The 19498-nt window shown below is 41.4% G+C and overlaps 3 protein-coding genes across 16 annotated transcripts in view; all 3 read right to left on the bottom strand.

The window, feature by feature from the left end:
- Positions 1-19498, bottom strand: part of LOC109901251 (zinc finger protein 583-like) — an 880650-nt gene that overhangs the window by 187098 nt on the left and 674054 nt on the right. The gene's annotated exons all lie outside the window — the stretch shown is intronic.
- Positions 1402-5347, bottom strand: LOC109901256 (zinc finger protein 436-like). 2 transcript variants are annotated; one of them, XM_020497304.2, is made up of 3 exons: positions 4727-5347; positions 4247-4338; positions 1402-2942 (listed from the first exon to the last, which is right to left on the bottom strand). In XM_020497304.2, exons 1-3 carry the CDS (start codon positions 4983-4985, stop codon positions 1785-1787), a joined length of 1509 nt encoding a protein of 502 aa, XP_020352893.1. In that variant the 5' UTR covers positions 4986-5347; the 3' UTR covers positions 1402-1784. The 2 variants fall into 2 exon arrangements, with proteins under 2 accessions (XP_020352893.1, XP_020352891.1); XM_020497302.2 differs by having other exon boundaries at positions 4208-4338; positions 4727-5342.
- Positions 9368-19498, bottom strand: part of LOC109901278 (transcriptional regulator prz1-like) — a 30768-nt gene continuing 20637 nt past the window's right edge. The window contains exons 6-7 of one of the 2 annotated variants that reach the window (XM_031836563.1): positions 18638-18765; positions 9368-12552 (exon numbers count right to left, since the gene is read on the bottom strand). In XM_031836563.1, the coding sequence (XP_031692423.1) occupies positions 11644-12552; positions 18638-18765 (1037 nt within the window). In that variant the 3' untranslated portion in view covers positions 9368-11643. Of the gene's footprint in view, positions 12553-14492; positions 18766-19498 lie in introns of those variants that run through there. The other variant, XM_031836564.1, reaches the window with a different exon arrangement.

The raw sequence follows: 19498 nt of genomic DNA, 5'->3' as shown, positions 1-19498 counted from the left end.
TACCATGGGCCTACATTCATAATTTGGTGTCATTTGGACCTATAGTTCCTGAGAATAAATATTTGTTTGTGTGCATATTTTAAGATGTTAGCGTATGTGCAAATATGCATCTGCTGGTATAGTGTGGCCATCTTTGAATGCACTAACATTATTTTCTCAAACTCTTTAAGTACTATTGTGATGAGCCCAAATACCAAATTTGGAGTAAATCTGATTTTTAGTCCATGAGAAGTACATTTTCTATGATTAATTTAAAGCGGCAGCGTAGCCTAGTGGTTAGAGTACTGAACTTATAACCGAAAGGTTGCAAGTTCGAGCAGAACGACAGATTTGTACCTTGTCAGCTTGTCAACTTGCATCCACTGTTCCTAGGCTGTCATTGAAAATAAGAATTTGTTCTTAACTGACTTGCCTAAAAAGTTCAAGGTTAAACAAATATATAACTTTTTGGGTGACCCAACCAAATTTACATAGAAATGTGAGTTATAGGTCACTCATTGAAAGCAAGTCTCAGAAGCAGTAGATCTGTTCTGTGTGCGCTATTTCTATGCTTGCCATGCTTAAGTTGAGTTTTGGGGTAATTTACTTTTGTACAACAAATCAAGTCGTATTTGTCACATGCGCTGAATACAACAGGTGTAGTAGACCTTACAGTGAAATGCTTACTTACAAGCCCTTAACCAACAATGCAGCTTTTAGAAAATACCACAAAAGAGATAAGAATAACAAATAATTAAAGAACAGCAGTAGCAGGGCTATATACAGGGGGTACCGCTACAGAGTCCATGTCAATGTGCGGGGGCACCGGTGTCGAGGTAATATGTACACGTAGATAGTTATTAAAGTGAGTCGCAGCAGCTTCAAACAGCTGAAAAATAATATTTTTGGTTATTGAAAAGATGGTGAAAATTATTCTCTACATTGCTTGTTTTTGCTCATTTTGTGAGAACCTGAAATTTGGCAAACTATTAGAATTTCAGCAACCAGTAAACGGCAGTGCAATTTCTGCATATTGCACCTTTAATTAAGCAGTTTTTATTTATCAATAACTCAGCCATCTCTTAACCAATCCCTTAACTTAGTTTGATAAAAGCTAAAGTAAAACTCCTCAAAAACGATCATATTTGTTTCATTAGTCCACGGTTGATATAGTCCCAAAATGTTTTGCATGTCAGCAATCAAGTTTTAAAGCTGTATAACTTTCAAAAGACAGTATACAGCTGTTATGATACATCCTTTAATAAGAGACGTAATTTTTTAATAAAAGAAAAGAAATAAGAATTCAGAGAACAACTTTGCTGTGAACCCCTAATAATGTATTAAACATTTATAGCGCATTTCATTACAGACAGAATATGTATACTAAAGCGAGACTCCATGAGAAGAAAAAAAGTCTTAGAATGCAGTCCCATTTTGCGTTTATTAAAGTTTTAAAATGCACCATATGAAAAATAATAATAATAATAACACAGGTCTCAACTACAAATTTGCATGATCAAATGCATAGATTTTCATTTAAAAGTGTTCTGGGAAAAATTACGTCGTTTTTGAAAGGAAATGGGCATTTGAACATCATATAGCCTACACAGTACCAAACACAATATGTAACATACTGTTTTGGATTATATACCACAAAATGTCTGGATGCAATATTCTACCCAGGAATATTCAATTCTGAAATGTATTACTCTCATTAGTCCAAATGCATCTGGGGATGCTTTCTGCTGACAACAATAAAAAGGTATCTTTGTCTTTAATGCAGGGTTTGATTGAAAAGTCAGAAGCTATCGAGTGGAATGGTTTTTCTGCTGGTGCATCCTGAGATAGCTCCTCTCTGAGAACCTCTTCCCGCATTGTGTACATGCGAATGGCCTTTCTCCCGTGTGGACCTTCAGGTGCATCTTAAGGTGGTCCTGGCGGGAGAACCTCTTCTCACACTGGGGGCAGTTGTAGGGTTTCTCCCCTGTGTGGACCCTCTGGTGCCTCTTTAGGGTGCCAGCCTCAGTGAAGCGCATGTGACAATGGGTACAGCTGTAGGGTTTCTCCCCTGTGTGGACCCTCTGGTGGATCTCCACCTTCTGGGGGCTGCTGAAGCCTTTGTTACAGAACATGCAGAGGAACCTCTTCTCTTTACTACCACCTAACGTGGCTCCCCCTCTCCGAGCCTGGTCTCTAGCCATGTCGTTTGAGTTCAATACCTGATCGAAAAACACGTGGCCATGAGAATCAGAAGGCCCCATTGAAGTTGACACTGGGTCATGATCCTTGAGTGCGTGTAAAGGGGAGTGGGTCACAACATTTGCATTTGTCTCTAAGCTGTCCCTGTAATTTAAGAAATCTCTGCCCTGTGAGTATTCATCTCCTAGGTGACTATCTGCATTCCATGTGGGAGGAGCGTCGCCCTCCAATTTCACAATCACCTCATCTACCACTATAACTTCCCCTTTCTTATCTAGGCACCCTTCAGAGTATACACTACCACTATACTGGTTCCTGTCCCCTTTAGAAAGATCAGTCTGGGTCTCTAAACCGAAGAGCATGTTGCCAGTGTCCATCTCTGTAGCGTAAGAACAAGACGGATCATTGCCCGTCTCTATCGGTTGACTTGGGTTGGGATGAGAATGAACCGTCCTCGAGCTCGGGTTACCGTGAAGTAAATACTCTGAGCCGGGAGCAGGTGAACAGCCCAGTCTCTCTGTGTGTAAAATCCTTTGTTTAACAGTTAAAGTCTCTCTGTCTGTCTCTGACTTGAGGACAGCATTCAGCATTCCATTGACCTCCATGATGCTATGGCAGGTCCTGGGCTGCGCTGGGGCAGTGGTGTGGTCCTCCATGGCTACAGGGGGCACTCCAGTCTCGATGTCTCTGCTGTGCCGTGGGTCCTCCTCTCCTCCACGCCTCTCCTGCTTGACTCCAGGACCTGCAGACTCTGCATCTGCAGACTGACACAAGAAGAGAGAGAAGAGGTTATTACCGGTACATGAATTGGATAACAATATCATATGGAAGTCTCACAAGCTCCCCGTTGGCAGATAAATAAGGATGTACAGTGCATTATTATCCATTCATGCTATCGCATTTCTGTCTTTCTCCCCTTCATAGCCTATTTTCCTTGCCAATTCACCATCTTATAGCCTACTTTCGATTACAGGCTCAAAATGTCCAGAAACAAAGTACTTTCTTCTGAAACTTGTCAGTCTATTCTTGTCCTGAGAAATGAAGGCTATTCCATGCGAGAAATTGCAAAGAAACTGAAGATATTGTAAAACGCTGTGTACTACTCCCTTCACAGAACAGCGCAAACTGGCCCTAACCAGAATAGAAAGAGTGGTGGGCCCCGGTGCACAACTGAGCAAGAGGACAAGTACATTAGAGTGTCTAGTTTGAGAAACAGACGCCTCACAAGTCCTCAACTGGCAGCTTCATTAAATAGTACCTGCAAAACACCCGTTTCAATGTCAACAGTGAAGAGGCGACTCTGGGATGCTGATCTTCTAGGCAGAGTTACTCTGTCCAGTGTTTGTGTTCTTTTGCCCATCTTAATCTTTTATTTTTATTGGTCAGTCTGAGATATGGCTTTTTCTTTGCAACTCCTGGAATCACCTCTTCACTGTTGACATTGAGATTGGTGTTTTACAGGTACTATTCAATTAAGCTGCCAGTTGAGGACTTGTAAGGCGTCGGTTTCTCAAACTAGACACTAATGTACTTGTCCTCTTGCTCAGTTGTGCACCGGGGCCTGCCACTCCTCTTTCTAAAATCTGCCATGTCCAGCTACAATAGTAATTTACAACCTCACCAAATGTCTACACTATATTTCTGATCAACTTGACGTTATTTTAATGGACAAAAAGATGCGCTTTTCTTTCAAAAACAAGGACATTTCGAAGTGACCCCAAACCTTTGAACGGTAGTGTATATTTTCAGTAGCTTAGGCGACATAATTTCTCTAATTACAACGTCCTGTCTGAAGAACATATTCAAATACCACTGCCATCACATGACCGACCGCAGCAGCAGGGTTTGCAACCTTATGCAAATATTTAGGGAAAACTAGACTAATAGAGGTAATAACTTGAATAACAATAATGAAATACTACTGATGATAAAGTGTAATGGTAATACCCCTCCAATCAACCGTTTTCAACCGTGTACAATGGTCTGGCTAATTAGATAACCTCAAATTTCAAGACCGTCACAGCCCTACCTCTATCATGATAATGTGCTGTGGTGAGGTTCTACTCCCCTCATTAACAGTGATTGGTTGGTCATCTCTCCATGTATTGTGTCCTACGGGCTTCACAACACTCCTGTTGCCTCCAGTGAGATGTCCTTCACCTGAGAGTGTGATTGGGGGAAAAGAGATGGTAAGGTACTGTCAATGCTCAACGCTATATTGTACACTATTGACAATTTTTTACTCTGCCTATAATTGACAAGGATGTAAGGTAACACTTCAAATAACTTGTTGATATACTATTTATAGACAGACGTTACATGCATCATGTTTTTATGAGGTAAATAGTAAATCAATAATCTGGTTAGAATATTGTGTCTGTGCGCAAGATAGCTAAGTAATCAGGGGATTTACTGCATACTATCCAAAACTTGACCAAGACCCAATTCTGGGTAACGCATCTTAACACATGTGCAGAAAACAACGGGGCGACGTGTAATGAACAATATATGAACGGCGAATGACAGCGCAGCCTCCCACAAAATGTACCTCTTGCCGTTACACTGTACCGGTCAAGAATCTTGACACTACTGGGATGACTGGCGAGGACGCGGTCCCGTGCCACCTTCAGTTCCAGTAGCTGTAGCTTCCTCCGCAATGTCCTGTTTTCTTTATGGCTTTGAGTTATTTCCAAACGAAACACTGCATAGTCGTCGTCTACGAGTTTGCAGATTTCTGCAACGAATGCATTCGATAGCACCTCAACGATGGAGGCTATTTGAGTATGAAAACCCATACAGTTAGCCATTGTTAGCTGCTAGCTAGCGTTACCTAGATAACATTAATCAAGTCCCGTCTACAACGCAAAGTAAAGACGACCTGGAGTAAGTATGCGATGCTGTCCAATTAAATGAGTCATTGAGTTCAGGGGTGTTGATAAACGTCTAAATAACAAAACGCTAACGTGGAAACTGTTTTGTTACTATTCGTTTCCTTTTACACTGAAGAGAAGGGTGTTATTCTTCTTCTATGGTATGACGTTCCACAAAGACATTTTAGAGGCGTGTGCATTCGACATACTTGAGAGTATTCCGCCATTCGATTGTACGTGGGTCCAATCCGAATCACATCCCTACACATACTCCGTAACCTGACGTAGTAGGCATAGAGCCACTGATTAAATATTATATTGACCGGTTAGTGAAGTGGCCGCACTAACAATGTAAATGAATGACTTCAAAAATGGAAGTCAGTTTGGAGGAGGCAAGACCATGACTTGGTCATGATTCAGGAAGATGTTATTCTTGTTGTTATTCACTAGGGATAATGTCTTAAGATAATTCCATTTTTTTTTTTTTATGTGTCATTTTGGTATAGAACTTTGGAATTTTTGTTTGTGTATAAAGTATTTGGCAACAAGAATTTTAAAAAATCACAATAAATTTCAATGGTCTTGTTATCATTGCAATAGTAACATATTATATCCTTTATGTCAAAAACATGGCTAGTGTTCATAATGGTAAATAAGTATTGTGCAAGGTTTTCAAAAAATTATGACACATTTACATTCAAAGCACAAGTGAGTCATACAATTGCCCTAGAATTGTTTATTTTTTAAATTATTTTATATTTTTTGTATGTTTTAATATTTTCTTGTTAATACCTGTGTTTTGTTTTGTTAGACATGTTTAATGTAGCAATGTAAGTTGTTGATTTTTGTATTATGAATAAAAATGTATTAAATAAAACCTGCCTATTTCCTTACGCAATGTCACGATTCCAAAGCTATACGATATTACAGAGAACAAGTTAGTATCTCACATCTTGGAAAATATTATAATGTTGTACTAATTGTTAATGAAATTCATGCTATAATGTTGGGTTCTTCTTCTGTGGATTTTATATGGCGGTTGGCAACCAACTTTAAGGTGCCTTACAAGAGACAGGGAAGCTCTAAATCCTACCCAATAGTCTTGTCTCCTTAAGGAAACAAAATACATAATTAAATACTACATCCCCTGAAGATTTCCACAGCAGTTGACTTCATCTTGGCTCTTGAGCCACACTGCTCCTCAAATCTAATAACAGTCCCTCCCTTTCCCTCCCATATTTCTGGCACTGCTTCTGCTTTACTGACTGACAATGCCATTAAGAACTTGGTACCCAGAACATCGCCACAAATACCCCTATCTGTCTGACCATATACAAGCACTGCAAAACCTCATACACTATATCCTGTCTGGTCCGAGACACAAATGACTAATGTTGGGTTGTGGAGCAAGCTTCCAATTGACTCCCATTCACCTGCCCAGAATGCACCATGTGGCCAATTGAAGACTCATGGGAAATGTACACAATGGGTGCTAAAATGATTCCAATGTAGTTTCCCATCTCCTCAAAAGTATCTCTGGTGGAGTCCCCACATCTGTTTTTCAGGAGACACAGAAGTTATGTTGAAAATACTATATCCCTGAAAACCGGAAACATTCGCTTTCGTCCCAAGTATGGGAAACTGCAGCCCAATATGGCGACCGGAGTATGTGCGAGTGGGTGTGTCGAAAGCAGTGAGTGTATGGAAAATAAATCAGCTAATTGGGCAGATTTGTTGCCACTCAAGACCGTTTGGCGTTGATAAACCGGCGCTAGTATCGACATCCCTGCCGACTTGAAGTACTTTCTACTAGGTAGCACAGTCATGTGGCCGGCGGTAGCTAATGTTACTATTTTTCTCTCACAATATTTAATTTTTAGTAGGATAGCAGCCCACACAAGAAATAATCATCTAGATGTCACCTTGATACATACAGTGCATTCGGAAAGTATTCAGACCCCTTGACTTTTTCCACATTTTGTTACCTTACAGCCTTATTGTAAAATATATTAAATAAAACATTTTCCTGGTCAATCTACACACAATACCCCATAATGACAAAGCAAACAGTGTTTCAGACATGTTTGCAAATCTATTAAAAACAGGTTTTGCAGTGCTTGTATATGGTCAGACAGATAGGGGTATTTGTGGTGATGTTTTTTTAATAATTTTTTTATTTTACCTTCATTTAACCAGGCAAGTCAGTTAAGAACAAATTCTTATTTTCAATGACGGCCTAGGAACAGTGGGTTAACTGCCTGTTCAGGGGCAGAACGACAGATTTGTACCTTGTCAGCTCGGGGGTTTGAACTTGCAACCTTCCGGTTACTAGTCCAACACTCTAACCACTAGGCTACCCTGCCGCCCCATGTTCTGGGTACCAAGTTCTTAACTGATACCTTATTTACATACGTATTCAGACCCTTTGCTATGAGACTCAAAATTGAGCTCAGTTGCATCCTGTTTCCATTGATCCTCCTTGAGATGTTTCTACAACTTGATTGGAGTCCCCCTTTGGCAATTTAATAGATTGGACATGATTTGGAAAGGGCTACACATGTTTATATAAGGTCCCACAGTTGACAGTGCATGTCAGAGAAAAACCATGTCATGAGGTCAAAGGAATTGTCCATAAAGCTCAGAGATAGGATTGTGTCGAGGCACAGATCTGGGGAAGGGTACCAAAACATTCCTGCAGCATTGACAGTCCCTAAGAACACAGTGGCCTCCATCATTCTTAAATGGAACAGGGTTTGGCACCACCAAGACTCTTCCTCAAGCTGGCAGCCGGCCAAACTGAGCAATCGGGGAGAAGGGCTTTGGTCAGGGAGGTGACTAAGAACCCAGTGGTCACTCTGACAGAGCTCTAGAGTTGCTCTGTGGCGATGGGACAACCTTCCAGAAGGACACCCTTCCAGAAGGACAACCTTCTCTGCAGCACTCCACCAATCAGGCCTTTATGGTAGAGTGGCCAGACGGAAGCCACTCCTCAGTAAAAGTCACATGACAGTCCACTTGGATTTTGCCAAAAGGCACCAAAAGGACTCTGACCATGAGAAACCGGAGAATGCTTTGGCCTGAATGCCAAGCGTCACGTCTGGAGGAAACCTGGCATCATCCCTACGGTGAAGCATGGTGGTGGCAGCATCATACTGTGGGGATGTTTTTCAGCGGCAGGGACTGGTTGTCTAGTCAGGATTGGGGGAAAGATGAACAGAGTGAAGTACAGAGAGATCCTTGACGAAAACCTGCTCCAGAGCGCTCAGGACAGACTGGGGCGAAGGTTCACCTTCCAACAGGACAACAACCCTAAGCACACAGCCAAGACAACGCAGCAGTGGCTTTGGAACAAGTCTCAGTGTTCTTGAGTGGCCCAGCCAGAGCCCGGACTTGAACCCCATCGAACATCTCTGGAGAGACCTGAAAATAGCTGTGCACCGATGCTCCCCATCCAACCTGAGAGTTTGAGAGGATCTGCAGACATCAGTATAAATACAGCCAAGAGTATGAGTATGTGACTTGTGTGGCTGAGTAAGTCAATAATTGAGTGACAATGTTTGCAACAGCCATGGTAGATTCATAACAATAATACACATAACAGATATGACGAAAGTTGGGAGGAGAGCATGAAAAATATCTGATTAAGGGCAACTCCTACCTACTACCCAGTGCCCATTGTGGACACTCCTATGTCTCATAAGGATACTCTGGAAGGAGAAACACTTGAAGGGATTCTTCTTGGTGGGAACGGTCTGGTGCTGCTTCACTTATTTCTCCTTAGCGAAGAGCTTCCCACACGTGGGCAGGCATATAGCTTGTCGGCGTCCGTAATGCTCGACCTCACACGTTGTCACCAAATGACACCTAAGGTAGAAGCAGGAGCCACCACTATCAGGTGGTTAGTCTTTGAACTCCCTCCTTGACTTCTAGCCATTGTTTGGGTGTTATTAGGATTGTGGGCTGAACTACACACTAGTTACCACGCATTAGACGAGACCCTTAAGGAGAAGACAGACTTGCTGAAAGACTACCACCAGGGGGGTCTGCCATCAGTCTCTGTGAAGGCTGAAGCCCAGGGTGTCCTGCTCTGTTCATCGTGGATACTGTGGTGGTTGTATCATAGAGAAAGACCCTCCTGTTCCTATCAGCCCCAGGACTTGCTCCAACCCTGAACTGAGACTGTGGCGAGCAACACCGGATATCAGCAGGTCCTCATGGACTGCAGACTGTGTAAACAAAAATTGTACAGAAGAGCATGTAAAGGTTTATATAAGTCTTTGCTGTGCTCACAGAAACATGACATATTAGAAAATGTTAACCACAGTCAGTTGAGTTTATTATTATTATTTTTTTTCCATATGTGTCGTTTCAAGAATGAAGTATAATGTTTTGGTTCGACTGAGATAACCAAGTCCACAGAGTCAATTTTGTATTTAATTTTGACAAAATGGTCATACAATCACATAACGTGAAGTACAGTACTTTTATTGAACAGACTGATACGTGACACTATGGCAACACTACCTTTTCTGTAAATATGGTACCCTCGCTTTGAAAGAATGAATTTTAGAATACTTTGGAAAAGGTTCAACATTATTTTACACACAGCTTCTCTACTTCATGTCAAGTAAACATGAATTAAGGCACTATCATTATCTCACTATAAAACACCAGTATCAACCTAAAGGGACATAGTTGTCATATCATCATACTCATTCTTACCTCAGTTCACCTCATCCAGTTCCATACAATATCCAAATCCACCAGAATGAACTACAAATAAACTAGTAACTAGTACTACATATCACTCTATACATGGGCCGTGTGCGTTTCCTGAGGTAGCTCCCCTCTGAGAACCTCATGTTAGTTGATTTGATACTATGCAAAATGTCTTAGTTAATTTGATTACTTGACACTTAAATAGTTTGATAATTCAACGGTGTGGTCCCACACTTAAAATTATTGAAGACCTTGGCCTGTATCCACAAAGGGTCAGAGTAGGAGTGCTGATTGAGGATCAATTGTCTTATTCATTATGATTTAAAAGGCAAATCTGGTCCTAGATCAGCACTTACAGGGGGACGCCCAAGACACAAAGAGTTGGTCACTCTTACACTACCGTTCCTAAATTTGGGGTCACTTAGAAATGTCCTTGTTTTTTAAAGAAAAGTGCACTTTTTTTTTTAATCACAAAAGCTCTGACGAAGGCCGACACGTAAGCTTAATAAATAGCAGTGATACTATCAAGAGTAGTGTGCGGTTTCCTTTTTCCTTCTGCTGACAACAATGAAAATTCATCTGTCTTTAATGTAGGGTTTGATCTAAACGTCAGAAGCTATCGAGTGGAATGGTTACTTTCTATGTTATAGTGGAATGTTTTTTCTGGTGGTGTATCCTGGAGGTAGCTCCTCTCCGAGTACCTCTTCCCGCTGTGTGTACAGGTCAACAGCCTCCGCCCGTGTGGACCACAGGGGTGACAATACACGAAATACAAATATAGATCAATTAAAACCACCCCACATATTTAGTCACTCACAGTACAATCCAAATCAAATCCATACACAGGTTCAGGGGCCTATGAGGGCAGTACCTTAATGTACAGGATTCCTTGTACATCCTTAGCTACAGATTGTTACACCAGATGTGACTCATCCGAATACTTGTGGTATCCATTAATGGGTGTTACAGGATAGGTACTGTTTGGTGTAGCACAAATCATTTTCTTCGTCCTCAATTCGTGGAAACAGGATGTGTCCAGTTGCAAGGGGTCCGTTTGAATTGAGATAAATGCTCTGTTATTAAAATAAATACTTTTTTTTGCTCCACGAAGTATCCAACAATGTGTACGCTGCCATCTTGTCTATTTCAAGTCTTCTCTCATTGATTGAGACACCTGTCATTTCTCAACACAAAAAAATAAATAAAAAATAAGCCCACTTCTTGTGACTCTGACGCCACTTCAAATGGATCTCCCAGGTTCCATTGGTCCAAAACCCTCACTCCGATCAAAAACCAGTCTAAGAGTTTCCTATTGTCCACCACAACTTTACATCTGTTGTTTCCTTTCTTTTTCGCCAGTGAAACCCACTCATTCTCACTGTCATCTTCACTCGCCAGCAGTTTTAAACAAAACATCAGTTTCCGCCATTGTGTCAGTCATCTCTTCCCGTTTCCACCTACCTCCGTTTACTCTGAAGAGAATGTATCTTATTGGTTTGCATCATACCTCAAAGGGTGCGGTTAAATGTTAAAGGTATGCTTGCTGTTCTTTGAAATACGGTACTTCTTATGACAATACACATCAGATATCCTATGATCAGTATCTTTCAAGCTGAGAGCAGACTTGTTTAGAAAGAAGTGTTAGCTAGAACAGAATAGAAAATAATATGACTACATCACCTCCAGTAAGGTAAATATTCAACTCTTCTAGTTCTAGCCTAGGTTTACAATTTCTCTAAAAACAAGGTATTTACTAGCCTGTTTCAAATGACAAGTTAACAAAAGGGTTAATGAAGGGTAAGTGGTTGATTATAACTATAATATGTAAGCTAAAGAATGGTTCTCAGATATACCCTGTGTACATCAAGCCACACTGCTACGATTTTTCCCCATTGTGGACACTCCTATGTCTGATCAGGTTAGTCAGGAAGGAGAAGCTCTTGTAACATAGTTTGCACTTGAAGGGCCTCTCCTTGGTGTGAACGGTCTGGTGCATCTTCACATAGTACGCTTCAGCGAAGCACTTCCCACACGTGGGGCAGGCATACGGCTTGTTGGCATCAGTCCTAACGCTCGGCCCCCCACGTTGTGACCCAATGACACCAGAGAAGGTAGAAGCAGGAGTATTTGAGCTCCGTCCTTGACCTCTAGCCATTGTTTGGGTGTTGTTAGAATTGTCTGCTGTGTTATAGGCTAGGTACCTCTCGTGGTGAACACGCATCCTGACCTTGTCTGTATTCATGGGGTAACCATGAGGTAGCTGAGGAAGGCTAGACCCAGGTCCAGGCTTTCTATAAACCCAATCATCAGGAATTAGACAAGATCCTGAAGGAGAAGACAGACTTGCTGATAGACTACCACCAGATGGATCTCCCACCACTCTCTCTGAAGGCTGAAGCCCAGGGTGACCTGCTCTGTTCATCATGGATACTGTGGTGTTTGTATCATAGGAACAGGAGGGTCTATCTCTATCAGCCCCAGGCCCTGCTTCATCCCTGCGCTGAGTCTGTGAAGAGAAGGTTCTGGGCTGCAGACTGGATCCTTGGTCTCTCTGATGACCACCAGGACTGAGGTTATTCAATCCACCTGTCCACTGGTTGTGTTCTGTGTGGTGGTGGAGTCTCTGTCCTTCGTGGTTCGGTCCCGGTTCTGACTCGGGAAGTAAGAGCGAAGGCTCCTGATCCAGGGTTCTGATCCGGTGCCAGGGTTTGTGACCAGCTGTTTCAGAGGTCCAGTCTCTCCCACCAACAACACTGGATATCAGCAGATCCTCATGGACTGCAGACTGTAAACACAACATTCAGAGAAGAGCATATAAAGATGTATATAAGAAAGTCTTTACTGTACACACGGAAACATGACATATTATAAAATGCAAACCATAGTCAAGCCCATCTCTAACACTCTGATTTAAGTAAACTACATGACCAAAAGTATTTGGACACCTGCTCATCGAACATCTCATTCCGAAATCATGGGCATTAATATGGAGTTTGTCCCCCCTTTGCTGCTCTAAACAGCCTCCACTCTTCTGGGAAGGCTTTCCACTAGATGTTGGAACATTGCTGCGGGGACTTGCTTCCATTCAGCCACAAGAGCATTAGTGAGGTCGGGCACTGATTTTGGGTGATTAGGCCTGGCTCAAAGTCAGCGTTCCAATTCATCCCAAAGGTGCATAAGTATTTAGACCCTTTACTCAGTACTTTGTTGAAGCACCTTTGATAGCTATTACAGCCTTAAGTCTTCTTGGGTATGAAGCTAGAAGCTTGGCACACCGGTAAATCAGGGAGTTTCTCCCATTCTTCTCTGCAGATCCTCTCAAGCTCTGTCAGGTTGGATGGGGAGCATCACTGCACAGCTATTTTCAAGTCTCTTCAGAGATGTTCGATGGGGTTCAAGTCTGGGCTCTGGATAGGCCACTCAAGGACATTCAAAGACATGTCCCGAAGCTACTCCTGTGTTGTCTTGGCACTGTGCTTAGGGTTGTTGTCTTGTTGGATGGTGAACCTTCGCCCCAGTCTGAGGTCCTGAGCGCTCTGGAGCAGGTTTTCATCAAGGATCTTTCTGTACTTTGCTCCGTTCATATTTCCCTCGATCCTGACTAGTCTTCCAGTCCCTGCTGCTGAAAAACATCCCCACAGCATGATGCTGCCACCAATCAATGAGTCTCCATGGTTATGGATAAACTTTACATTAACGGGCAATTGTATCGAGACTCTAGAGTAACTCCCTGGCAATTTTAATTTAATGTTCAAATCTGAGTTTGTGTTGTAGTGTATCATAACAACTTCAACTATAATGAATACATGATCTATTGATCTGCATTTGACAAGGAAACTTTTACATATAGCTCAGGTTAATGTAGCCTTCCTAACAAAATACATGAGGTCAACATAAATAATATTCCTATTTTGTCTCAGACCGAAACGCATTTAGATGCATCTGTAAATGATGGGCAAATTAACATTCATTGATATAGTCTACTGAGAAGAGACAGGAATGGTGGAGGTGTAGCACTGTACATTCAGAATCATATACCTTTTAAGAGGAGGGATGACCTTAATGTATGTCAAGTAGAGGCACTATGGTCTCAAGTACATGTGCCTCACCAGGCAGCCATATTGGAAGGATGTGTGTATAGACCGCCAAGCTCTAAGGTGTCCTATCTGGATGAATTATGCACTGGGTTTGGCCAGGCCACAAATAGCAACAGAGGTGTATTTATCTTGGGTGATTTTAATATAAATTGGAAGGATCATAATAATTCGAATAGAACTAAATTGATGAGATATGCCGAGAACTGTGGTATGAAACAAATGGTTAATGATACTACTAGATCATCAACTAAGTTGGGTCATCGTTCAGACGCATGCATTAATCTGATCTTCTGTAATATACCATTGCAATGCTTAAAAGCCAGATCAATGCCAGTGGGCTGGACAGACCATAATATTGTGACCATAACCATGAACACCAAGGTTCCAAAGAAACCCCTAGGATTGTGGTCCAAGATACATTTTCAAACATTTCCTCATGGGCTATTTCAAAATGATGTGGCTGCTGTACCCTGGGTTCTGATTTATCTAGAGGATGATTTAAATCACGCTACAGAAAGTTTTATTGACTTGCTCACTGAGGTAATGGACCATCATGCCCCAGTAAGAAAGAGTACAGTTGGGGCACGTCCATCTCCATGGAATGATGAACTGGGTGAGGCTTTTTCTCAAAGAAATATGGTAAAGGTCTTAGCAGCCAAATCAGAACTAGAAATTGATGAACAGAATTATAGAACATTACGTAATTATGCAGTTAAATTGAATCGTAAGAAAAAAACGTTATTTTACAAAAATGCTTTTATTGATTGTAAAAATGATTCTAAAAAAAGGTATGGAATACAGTTAAGGGCCTACTTGGTACATCCATCTCATCATGCCCATCTATTGTGGAGGTTGGTGGGAGAACAATAACAAAACCAGCTGATGTTGCCAATCATGTTGCAGATTTGTTTACAAAGAAAATGAATTTACTGAGCAATAATGTAGACATACATCCTTCCAAACAAGCTATTGTCCAATGGATTGATGATCATATTATGAGCAACAAGACATGCTCTTTTAGTCTACAAATGGTGTCAGTAGAGGTGGTGTTAAACCTATTGAAGTCATGGTAAATCTACAGGATATGATCTTATGGACAATTTTTTTACTTCGCTATGCTGCTCCCCAGATCGCAGCTCCACTGAAATATATATTTAATTGGTCACTGGAAAAGGGGATGTTTGCAAATGTATAGAAGCATGCGAAACTGTCCTATTCCAAAAGACAGCAAAGAACCCATTACTCCTGCCAATAGGACCAATTAGTCTACTCCCTATACTCAGTAAGATATTGGAGGGTATTGTGAGTAGACAAATATGGGAGTACATAAAAAAAGAATGATCTGATTACAGCCAATCAGCATGCTTCTCACAAAAACCATTCCACTACCACTGCATTGGTTGACATGACTGACCAGTGGCTCAACGCTGTGGATAATGGCAGGTTTGTGGGTGTACTATTTTTAGATTTTAGTGCAGCATTTGATTTAGCGGATCATTAAATAATTGACAAAATTAATGCATTATGGTTTTAAGAAGGTAGCATTGAATTGGGTACAGTCATATCTGACAGGAAACAGTCCATCTATATCAATTGTTCATTTTCTTCCCCTCATGCTTTAAACTGTGGAATACCGCAGGGCAGTTGCCTTGGGCCACTTCTTTATTTAATATATACCAACGACCTTCCTTATGCCTTATCTGTAATGCAAGCTACGATATTTGCATATGATACTACAATTTATACAGCAAGACAATCGGTTCAACAGGTACAGCAAGCTTTAAAAGGAGATTTGGAGAATATCAGAGAGTGGGTTTGCCGGAACAAACTTGTTTTAAACACCAAGAAAACCAAAGTTATGTTGGTCTGTTCCACTGAGAAAAGGCCAACACAGCATGGGATACAATTAAGTATGGGGGGAGTACAAATTGAGGAAGTGGCAGAAACCAAACTACTGGGAGTGCAGCTAGACAACTGCTTATCATGGTCGCCTCAACTCATCTTTGTAAAAAAAAAAAATCTAAACAGCATGCATGATCAGAAGGATAGCTAAATATTTACCAGGAAAGATTCTTAAGCAAATAATAAGCATTAATTGAGAGTCAGGTGAACTACTGTTCTGTGGTCTGGGGAAATGCATCAAAGTGAAATTAGGAGGCTGCAGATTGCACAGAACAAAGCAGCAAGGATTGTTTTCAGGTGGGGATATGGTTCTATTGTAGTCATGAGCAATGCTCTTGGTTGGTCATCAATCAACAAGATAATTGAAAAAAACGTGCATTATTTATTTCATAATATACACTATTTAAAACGTGCAAACTCTATTCACAACGGAATTCAGTTGGTAAGAGACAGACATTCAGTAAATACTAGGAATAGATTGTCCACCATCTGTGTTATCCAGACAGAAAAGAGAAATAGGCAGAAGAACATTTCAATTTAGAGCAATAAAGAAATTGAAAATGTAACTGAGCAAACCAGAAACCTCTCAATATATACAATTAAACAATACTTTAAAACCATTTAAATATAATAGAAATGTTGCATTGGACTAAAGTAGAGGAAGAATCAATACATTTTATTAAATACAGAGTATTTATCGGGTAAATATGTTAGTGTATTGTGTCTGTTTGTAACAGTGTTTAAATGTGAAAATATGTTCGTATTCTAAATTGGATTTTAATGTTTAAGGACTCTTGGAAGATTAGTCCAAATGAGGACTAAAAGAGATCAGAGGAACTCTGGAGCTCGGTCAGAGTGACCATCGAGTTCTTGGTCACCTCCCTGACAAAGGCCCTTCTCTCCGGATTGCTCAGTTTGGCCGGGCGGCCAGCTCTAGGAAGAGGCTTGATGGTTCCAAACTCCTTCCATTTTAGAAAATGTTTTGGTACCCTTCCCCAGATCTGTGCCTCGACACAATCCTGTCTGAGCTCTACAGACAATTCCTTTGACCTCATGGCATGGTTTTTGCTCTGACATGCACTGTCAACTGTGGGACCTTATATAGACAGGTGTGTGCCTTTCTAAATCATGTCTAATCAATTGAATTTACCACAGATAGACTCCAATCAAGTTGTAGAAACATCTCAAGGACGATCAATGGAAACAGGATGCAGCTGAGCTCAATTTCGAATCTCATAGCAAAGGGTCTGAGTACTTGTGTAAATAAAGTATCTGTTCTTTATTTTTAATAAATTAGCAAACATTTCTAAAAACCTGTTTTTGCTTTGTCATTATGGGGTAGTGTATAGATTGAAGAGAAAAATTAAAAAAAAATCCATTTTAGAATCAGACTAACATCACAAAAGGGAAAGTGTCTGAATACTTTCCGAATATATAGTGTACCTAACAATATGGAGCCATTGGAGTGAATTATAAAAAAATGGCCATGTGTTGATATAAGAATTAAGTATAATGTTTAGGTTTGACTGAGATAAGGGGCACTCAGTCCCCCGCAATGATTCAAAATGTCCGTCACCACCAGAGTCAGTTTTGTATTTCATTTCAACATGGGCATATACTCAAACATAAAGTACAGTACTTCTTTTTTTCAAAACGATACGTGACAAGTAGAATAACTTCATTACCTTTTCCTTAAATCTGGTAGACTCGCTTTGATCAAATACATTTGAGAAGACATTGGAAAAGGTTCAACATCACATCACACATCTTTATGACAAGTAAACATGAATTAAGGCACTATCATTATTTCACTATAAAATACCAATACCAACCTAAAGGGACAAGGTTGTCCCTTTTCATCAGTGAAGCATTTTTACAGACACCACCATCACACCAACCACCACCATATCATCTACTCTGCCTCATCATACTCATTCTTTCCTCAGTTCACCTCATCCAGTTCCTTATAAATCCACAACCAAAATAATTAACTATAAACAAACTAGCTAGTACTACATTACATGTTACAATACTCTATACATGGGCCGTGTGCATTTTCTGCTGGTGTATCCTGAGGTAGCTCCTCTCTGAGAACCTCTTCCCGCAGTGTGTACAGGCAAACGGCCCCTCTCCCGTGTGGATCTTCAGGTGTATCTTCAAGCGGTGCTGGTGGGAGAACCGTTTCTGACACTGCGGGCATGGGTATGGTTTCTCCCCTGTGTGGACTCTCTGGTGCCTCTTCAGGCTAGACAAATGGGAGAAGCTGTCCCGGCACAAGTGGCAGCTGAATGGTTTCTCCCCCGTGTGCATCCTCTGGTGGATCTTCACCTGATTGGGGAAACTGAAGGCTTTCCCACAGAACGAACACATGAAGCGCTTCTCTTTGGCGATGCCACCTTTACTGATTCCGTCTCTACTACTGTCACGTGTCAATGGGCTTGTGTAGCCATTTAGTGTTGAGGCACTGGCATTGTCTGAGGTCTGGTTTAACATTAGAGGAGTGTGAGGAGGATGAAGGCCAGGAAGTGTCTGTGTTGTCACAGGGTCCATGTTCCAGTTGATAGATCCTACAGAAGGCAGGCTGAAGGCAGCACCTGTTAGGGTGTTAACCTGAGGCGTCATCAGTCTATCTGAATAAGAACTATAGGAGCAGGACGGAGCATCGCTAGCCAAGTCGGTGTCTGTTCTCTCTAGCCGCATACGGTCACCCCTCTGCCCCTGCAGACCAAATCTACGCCTTGCCCTGGACTCAACCAGACTGTTGTCATGGAGACTAAATTCAGATGTTTTGTGTTCGACTGTCTGTTTCTGGTTGTGGTTAACAATGTTGTTCCCCAGCCCAGAGTTGAGGACTCTGTCCCATCCACTGACCTCCACTATGTCACCTCTGGTCCTGGCCTGCTCAGTGATGTTGTCCCCTGGGCCCTTGGCTGCACCAGTCTGGGTCTGGGAATCCAAGATGGCTTCCCAGTCTCCTCTGTTAGCCTCCAGCCAACCACCTGCAGGAAGAGGATAGAAAATAGACAGAAAAAAAGGTAATAAAACTCTACATATGGAGATTTTTTTGTCAATTACCTGGTCAAGTTCCTACATTATAACGTGTGTGTTTTGTTTGTAAACATAAGTTGCATTGATTTAATTTTATGAATGAAGAAAAATAAGAACAAATAGCCAGGCACATCACTATTCCCATTGAAGATCTATTACTGTATGAAATAGTGACGTGCATTCAGGGTAGGCAGTGCCTTGTCATCTTAATTTGGGAAATGCCTGGTCATCTTCCCAAATGTGTAGTGATCTGATACAAAATGCCCAAGTAGGCCAGGGAGAAAGGCAGCCTCGCGGTGTCCCTTTTTCCCAACCTTCAAACTCAATGCAAGGCATTGACATGACTTGCACGTCTGTTTTTCTGCCTTATACTGCCACTAACGGACGCCAAAAGGCAGGCATAGAGCGTCGCTGCCTTTCATGTGTCAATATGTCCCATTCATTTTCATTGCACTCAAATAATAAATAAGTATTGGAATGAAAAAAGTAATGGGTTAGTCAGGAGTATAGACAGAGCTCGTTCCTGCCTGTGGACGTCACGTCATCTGCCGCCTTTTGGCGGTTATGTTAGTTTTACTGCTAGCTAAAGTAAGCTGATCAGGATGACTAACACTTTGCATCTGAAACAGTTTTCAAAGTTGGATTTTCTTGCGAAACAAGGGATGGAAGATCAATACCTGAGCT

Source organism: Oncorhynchus kisutch, linkage group LG12, assembly GCF_002021735.2.
Source record: "Oncorhynchus kisutch isolate 150728-3 linkage group LG12, Okis_V2, whole genome shotgun sequence".
In the NCBI taxonomy this organism is placed as follows: Eukaryota; Metazoa; Chordata; class Actinopteri; order Salmoniformes; family Salmonidae; genus Oncorhynchus; species Oncorhynchus kisutch.
The sequence above is the reverse complement of the archived record's forward strand: the minus strand, read 5'-3'. Positions and strand labels throughout refer to the sequence as shown.

What these genes read in the sequence shown, in the direction of transcription:
- LOC109901256 (XM_020497302.2), bottom strand. Translation starts at nt 4,985, where the DNA reads ATGGCTAACTGTATGGGTTTTCATACTCAAATAGCCTCCATCGTTGAG. An exon ending in GTACAGTGTAACGGCAAGAG is followed by an intron (nt 4,339 to 4,726) that starts GTACATTTTGTG and finishes TCACACTCTCAG; the next exon opens with GTGAAGGACATCTCACTGGA. An exon ending in AGCACATTATCATGATAGAG is followed by an intron (nt 2,943 to 4,207) that starts GTAGGGCTGTGA and finishes TTCTTGTGTCAG; the next exon opens with TCTGCAGATGCAGAGTCTGC.